The sequence below is a fragment of the Puntigrus tetrazona genome, chromosome 20 (assembly GCF_018831695.1).
Source record: "Puntigrus tetrazona isolate hp1 chromosome 20, ASM1883169v1, whole genome shotgun sequence".
In the NCBI taxonomy this organism is placed as follows: Eukaryota; Metazoa; Chordata; class Actinopteri; order Cypriniformes; family Cyprinidae; genus Puntigrus; species Puntigrus tetrazona.
In genome coordinates this window covers 24,347,616-24,355,115 of record NC_056718.1, presented here as the reverse complement: position 1 = coordinate 24,355,115, position 7,500 = coordinate 24,347,616, and the positions used below count along the sequence as shown (strand labels likewise).

The following is a 7,500-nucleotide window of genomic DNA, read 5'->3' as shown; positions in this document are numbered from 1 at the left end:
CGTTACGATTTTTATTCTAATAATACAGTGCTTTTAAGCAGAGTCTTCTTCACAATTACCCGTTCATTCAGTTCGATTGAGACGGTTGACGATTCAAACGGCAGCGAATTACACGAAAGTGAAGAAAAAGCACCAAGTGCTCAAGATGTTCCTCATTCAACGCTAACTAAAAGCCTGATGCATCTTTTGAAGTTGCACGATGAAGTAATGAGCTGATATCTACGGCAGATATTGAAAATTTTACATGATTTCATAATAAAATGAAATAATATTTTTTTTTAACCATCCAGTTAGAAGAACCTATCTGAAGAAATGTTTCAAATTTAAAGAACCCCGGAACGATTGCACGGGTGCTAAAGGTTCTTCGTGGAACCTTTACTTTATGGGTGCATCTCAATAAAAGTCAGACTGCCGCTGGAATGATTTTTTGTAGTTCTGCGGTGGACGTCTGCACCCCTTTAACTCTTCACGAAGCTATTAAGCTGTCAAACAACAGTGTGATTACGTGCTGATGAAAACAAAGCCGGAGCCTGAAGCACTCCGGGTCGTCTGGGGACTGTCTGCTGTTTGACATCCGCGCTTTCTCTGCGTGCGCGTAGAGAACTAACTTTTGAAAGTTCGGAGACCACTACAACTTTCACGATTGCTGTCGCAGCATTTTTTGAAAGACGTTAAAGCTCGTGTTTACTGTCTGACAGACTCTTTGAGATGGTAGAACAACAAGTTCTGCAAAACGGCTTTTTACATTTTCGTAAGTTGCCTGGAGTCGCACGTGGAAGCACGTTTCCACCACAGAATAAATAAACTCCTGGCTCTCAGTTCTCAAAATCTTACATTTCTTCTTCTTTGACAGCAAATTCTATAAACTCAGAAGTCTGACTTACTTTTTTACAATTCATAGCGAAAAAGAGTTTATATGTTTTGTATCTCACGATGTTGGGAGTTTTTAATAGAAAATCCTCGCTTGTTTCTCGCGACGCTGACTTTGTTGCAATTTGGATGTTTTTTTGGTTTGCAACTATTAAAAAAAAAAGCTTTGCATTGTCACCTCGCGGAGAGTTTGATTGACAGGTGATGTGACCAATCAGAACGCATTACGAGTAAAATACGAGGGTGGGGCTGTGCCACGGCTGGTTGCCACGGTAACGTGATAAGTTAAGAAATTCCTCTAAAGTACATCTTCCCACTCATTAAACTACGACAAGTCCTTTACTGCAAAAAGACTGAAGTAATGAAACTACGACGCCTTTTAAAAAACATTTTCGTAGGTTTCACGTCATATTGCTGGCTCAGAAAATATGTAAACATGTCCAGCAGCCGCTGACGTATCCCTTCTAGCCTTAACCACAAATCTGACGGAAGAGTAGAATGACTTTGGTGGGTTTAAACTTAATAAAATACTTTCTAATGTTCATTCATTGTTATTTTGCGCTTTATGCGAATACGAAAAGACGGTAGACCTGTTAGAAACAAGGCAAGCATTGTTTGTCAGTCATGGCAACAGTAACTAAGGAGGGCGGGTCTTTGCGAACGGTCAATTTTGAGATGGCGCCCGTCCCCACGGAATAAAAAAAAGAAAATAAAAGGTCATTTTGACTTTATTTCACAAGAAATTTTTATTTTTAAAAAAAAAACTACGGAAGCCCGTTTTAGCCTCAAAGTAAAAAATAAAAAAAGGTTATCGCGACTTTTTATCTCAAAATTCATAATTGCGAGTTTTAATGTCAGAATTACGAGTTATGAAGACGCAATTGCGAGATGTAAAGTGGAAAATGGCATACAAAGTTTATGATAAAAAAAGTAAGGATCCCCGTGTCCTGTAAGAGTCACATCTCGTGGTTTCCTATGGGGCTTTGCCAGAAAGAAAGTGTCGCAAATAAGAGAAAAAAGGACTTTATATATCGTAATTGCGACTTTATAACTCTTAATTCTGACTTTATAACTCGCAAAAAAAAGTCAGAATTGTGAGATAAAAAGTCGCAATAACCTTTTTTTATTTTTTATTCAGTCGAGGAAACGGGCTTCCATAGATATCTCACAATTGTGAGAATTTGAGAAAAAATTTTTTGAATTCCGTAAAAAAAAAGTACAATTACCTTTGAGTCTTTATCCCGTGGCGGGAACAAGCCTCCTCAGATTTAAAGGCATCGGTGATGACAGCTCCTAGTCCTTTAATCCTGATCTAGAACATTAAACTCACTTTACACCTGATTTTGAGCTGTTAAACGTGCCGTGAAACAATCTAATGGGATTCCAAACGGTTTTTAGTAAACACAGACATCTGGAAAGCGCATAAATATGCGGCGGGAACATGCACACGCCTGCAGTTTTATCACCGGCTGCAGACGGAGACAGATGGCTTCGAACGGGAGCGATAAGACGAGAGAGAGAGCTCTAAATCACCGGTTATCTCGTGCGGACCGCAGCTGCGTGCTAATGGTCATCACGGCGAGCTGACAGCAAACCTTTTGCTGCTCTGGAACACACTCCTGGGAGAAGAAACGGCCGGAGAACCAGAGTCTAGATTCCACAAATCCATACGAATGTTTAGGCTCATGTAATTACACAATTACTGGCAAAGGGCGGCTGGCTAGCTTTACTTACATCGACCGAAGATCTAGCGCCATTTCATGTACAGTATAGTCGTAGTCAAAGACACGCAGCAGCTGTTTGTGTTTGTAGTTTGCCAAAACCGAAAAGGCATCATTTACTTACCTCATGAAAATGCGTATAAATAGTACGCCAAGTAAAAATGCAAACACGGGCATTTTCCAAATCAAAGCGATCATCCTTATCCTCTCGTTAGTGAGCAGAGCACATGCGTATCACCATTTATTCGTCTGAAACGCACCCGTCAAAGGTTGGGATGTAGTTTCTTAATTACAGCATCTTGGATGTTCCCATGACAACGAGCGCAGGCGTCGCTGTTTTAACGTCATGAATGCCTTTTTATTGTTGTTAGCATGAATGCAGCAAATAAACACACATTTTATACTTTAAAATGTTTTTAAAATAAGCCAAAACTAGATGTTTAACACGCCGTTGACGAATCTGCTGGCGCACATCGTGCCGTGTTCATTGTCTCAGGAACATCCAGCTGAAGATAAGGAAAAAATTACATGGCTCCCTTGGACAAGCGCATTCCAAACGACTAAATAATGGCACGCACGTACTCCGCTCACTTGAGTCCCCACTAACGAGGGGATAAGCATGTTCACTTGGATGATTTGGAAAGTGTCCGCGATTCGTTGCACCCCTAATACTATGTGTATTAGGGGTGCAACGATTCGCGGACCCCACAAACCTGATCCTACGTCGCACATACACGCCGATTTTGCGTATCACTACCACAAGTTTTCTTTTTTTATTAGGGGTACCACTTACACACACATTCATGAGATCAGGTAATTCATTTCTTTACAACCTGCGCGAATTACGTTCCTTCAGATCTCATTTGTGCGTTAGGGACTCAGTTTGATTCATTTATGTGAAAACTTGATCAATACAAAACTAAACATATAAACATGGATCTCGCCAGTAGGCCACATTGGAAAACATGCGTGAATATTCTGCATTGCATCTCATTTTGTGCTCAGTTGAAGAAGGAAAGTAATATGGATTTGGAATATGAAGATTAGCAAATGATGACAGAATTATTACGTGAACTGTAACACCGTAAAGAGCATCTGTCAGCTCTGGACTCTCTCTCTCATAATTCTCATAAAGCTCTTAATAAGCGGCGGGAGCGAAGCTGATAAAGATATATCTGAACACCAGACACTAGGGGCCCGGTGGCCAATTAACAGAATAATTAACCAAACTAAGATCTATTCAGAAAAAAGGTCACGTGACCCATAATCGAAGTACCCTCCGATTAAAGAAGGTTTATCGCTCATTTACATCAGTGCATCTTTCAAGAATATTTCCAGGTTCAGTACAAGTTCACAAATATGTTTTAAAACGGTTTCAAAATATAACGCGAGACTGCTGTGACGGAAACACTTACCAAGCATGTGAGAAGTCTTAAGCCCTGAACGAGTAAACCTAGGATGAAATATAATCCGAAACAATGGGACCTAGATACATGGCTTCAGAAATGTAAAACTGCCAAAAATAAATGACTTTCCTCACCCTCAGGTCATCCGAGATGTAGACGAGTTTGTTTCTTCATGATAATAGATTTGGAGATTTGAAAAGCGTCAGCAATGGATGCTCTGCAGTGAATGGGTGCCGTCAGAATGAGAGTCCAAACGGCTAATAAAAACACCTTGGCTAATAGCTAATAGCTAATAACACTTATGGGCTAATAGAGCCCATATTGCATAATAATGCTGAAAAAAAAACATTTCTCAGATAAAATAGGAATAGTTTTAAGGGAATAGATTCAAATGGTGTTAACCGATGGAGTGGATTATTGTGATGTTTTTATCTGTTTGGACTCTCATTCCGACGGCACCCGTTCGCTGCAGAGCAAGTGATGGATTGCTATGGATTTCGCCAAATCTAAGCACAGATGCGGAGAAGTTTCACAATCAAACAACCAGGTTACGAAAGAGTTACCTGCTAGAGGCCGGTCCGAGGGATTCAAGTCACGCGGGCGCATTAAACCTGAACCCGATGAAAGGAACCATCGATCAGTGCCTGCACTCCAAAACAACACAACAGCCAATCAGATTTCTCCACTTTAATCGATCAGTGGGTTTATATACGACAAAACCCTGAAACAGAAACAAGTGAAAAACATCTCGCGGACAAAGCGAACAGCATTTGTCTTCGTTACAAAAGAAAGTTAAACTCCGAGTTCATTTCAGAGTCGAAAGCAGCAAATAAACAGACAAATCGTGTCAATAAAAAAATAAAGAAACGGTGAAAGCTAAAAGAACTGTTTGGTTCGCCTTCAGCTTCATTCGGAAACATTTCTAAAGAGTTTCTTGTCATTTTATAATCGCAGCGACGGTAACCATTAATGCATCTTAACACAACAGCAAGCGCCTTAAACCTACGGTGACATTTCAATCACATCCATCTCTCCATACGATGCAAAATCACAATTAATTCCCGGGGGTTATAGTCTCATTAAAGAAAAGACGCATAATGAACGTTAAACCAAAAATGATTCGCTCTGTAACCTTTTAAATCTAGAGTGAGCTCATTAGGTTTCATAAGTATTTGTATGTAAAGTACATTTGCTATTTTTAACGTTGAAGTAAAATTATATTTATGTTACGTTATGCTTGCATTAAATTTATTTCGTATCCGAAGCAACTCAATTGCATTCAATGAGCACGTCATATCGGTTCATGCACAAAAACATTTACAATGTTGTAGTACATTTATCTGTGCAATTGTAAAAATTTGTAAAATTTGTACTGGAGCCACTTTACATAACAATACTTATGAATTGCCAATGAGGTGAAATTATAACATATAATATTGGAATATAAATATAATACTTTAAAGTATTTTTTTATTTTTGAAATTTTGTTAATTTGTAAAATGTCCAAAGGTTTACTAACAATGAGTAATTTGATAATGATGGTAATATATATATATATATATATATATATATATATATATATATATATATATATATATATATATATATTTATTAAAAGTTTTGCAATGCTTTTCCCTTTAATTTCAGGCACCAATAGATGCACAATAAATAGTCGTACAAACAATCTTTTGTGATAACGCACATAAAAACACGCATATGGACTGAGGACAGATAAAAAAACTTAAGAGCACAGCGTGATGAGTGAAATCTGACGGGTGCGATTGCACCAATAAATTAAAAGAATGAAAAATAAAAATTACATTTTGCAAAGAGAGCACGAGGCCTGTTTTAGGACCATTAATTGTTTGCACATTATTTAAATAATAATAAACGTAACGAATTACCGCAATGTGCATGAAGATTTATTTTTTTACATTTATATCAGGAAAATAAAAAAAAGCAGTGCATCAAATACTACCATAATGCAAAAAATAAATAAATAAAATAATAACATTGAAATAAATGATTATAATTACACATTTACACTTTTAGATTAAATACTAAATACTAAATAAATAAATGCATTTGCAATAATGTCTCAGAATGCTTTACCGAGCTTGCAATTCATTTAAATCAGCTTTAGTAAAAGAATGAAAAAAGTAATGGAAATGTAACAATCAAAAAAATAGTTTTCTTAATATAATCATATAGAACTAACAAAAATGTAATAATGAATAAATTATAAATAAATATAATAAAATAAATATATTACAAAATAACAAATAATTTAAAAAAATTATGAAAATAATTATGTGCAAATAATTTTTTTATTACAATTTATCCCCTCCTTTAAATTGATAAATATTCTTTGAGAGTCCAGACCTTTTTTTGCACAGTATAAAAACAAATTTCGAACAGGCTTCGTTTTCCTAACGCAAAATATAATTTCTTACGTTTTCAGTTGATTTTTTGGATGAAATGTGTCCTGAACGTGACCTCTGTGAGACTCACAGAAAATGACAAAAAAAAAAAAAAAAAAAGGCAAGAGAATATTTAAAAAACAGTAAAACAATTAAAAAAATGTTTTTATCGTTCTCTGCTTCTGCCGATCTGAGGGCTGTCTGAAAGGCTCTTGATGTCCACAGCAGTTCATGAGATCCTTTTGCAATTCATACAAACCTAAAAGGTGTGTCCGTCCTATAAATACACACGCGCTCACGTGTCTTTGAGTGTCTGTTATCCAGGGCACGGCAAATTCAGCTGTCCATGCCTAAATTATTAATGCGTTGTTCTATAAGCTGAGCAGCTTGTCTGCTTCGGGGTAAGTGGGATACTTCACCGTCTCGATCTTCTCCTTGACTTTATAGGACGGATAGAGGCCGGTGCGTCCCAGTTTGCGGTTGACCCCTTTAGAGTAGCCGTCCCAGTGGTTTCCGGCCACTCCGATGACGTCTCCGGGCTCCAGCGGGATGTCCTCGGCCGTGCGGGCCTGGTGCGGGTAGATGGCGATTTGGTTGTGTGCGTTCTGTCCACCGAAGTAGTAGATGTCATCCAGAGAGCGGAAGAAAGCCGAGGCGTCCGGATGAAGGGTCTGCATGATCTCGTACGCCACACGACACACCTGATACAACCAGAAGAACAAAGACCGAAATCTGTTGACCGGGGAAACGGGAAGCACCACACACACACACACACACACACACATATATATATATATATATGTAACCCATAACCACAAAACCGGTCACAAGCGATAGGACAATAGGAGATACAACTACTTAAAAATCTGCAATGTGTGCAAAAAAATCGAAATATTGACAATATTCTTTATAGTTGTCCAAATTTAGTCCTTAGCAATGCATATTACTAATTAAAAATCTAGTTTTGATATGATTATGGTAGGAAATTTGACATTCACATTTTTTATTTGTCCAGGGTTTATGTAAAATACATTTTACAACTTTATTTTGTTTCTTGGTCATCTTGTTTTAAATTGTATTAGT

At 37.6% G+C, this 7,500-nt stretch overlaps 1 protein-coding gene across 1 annotated transcript in view; it reads right to left on the bottom strand.

Annotated features, from left to right (window-relative positions):
• Positions 1-6,240: 6,240 nt before the first annotated feature.
• Positions 6,241-7,500, bottom strand: part of fut8b (fucosyltransferase 8b (alpha (1,6) fucosyltransferase)) — a 227,019-nt gene continuing 225,759 nt past the window's right edge. The window contains 1 exon segment of the mRNA XM_043218630.1: positions 6,241-7,118. Coding sequence (XP_043074565.1) covers positions 6,789-7,118 — 330 coding nt within the window. The 3' untranslated portion in view covers positions 6,241-6,788.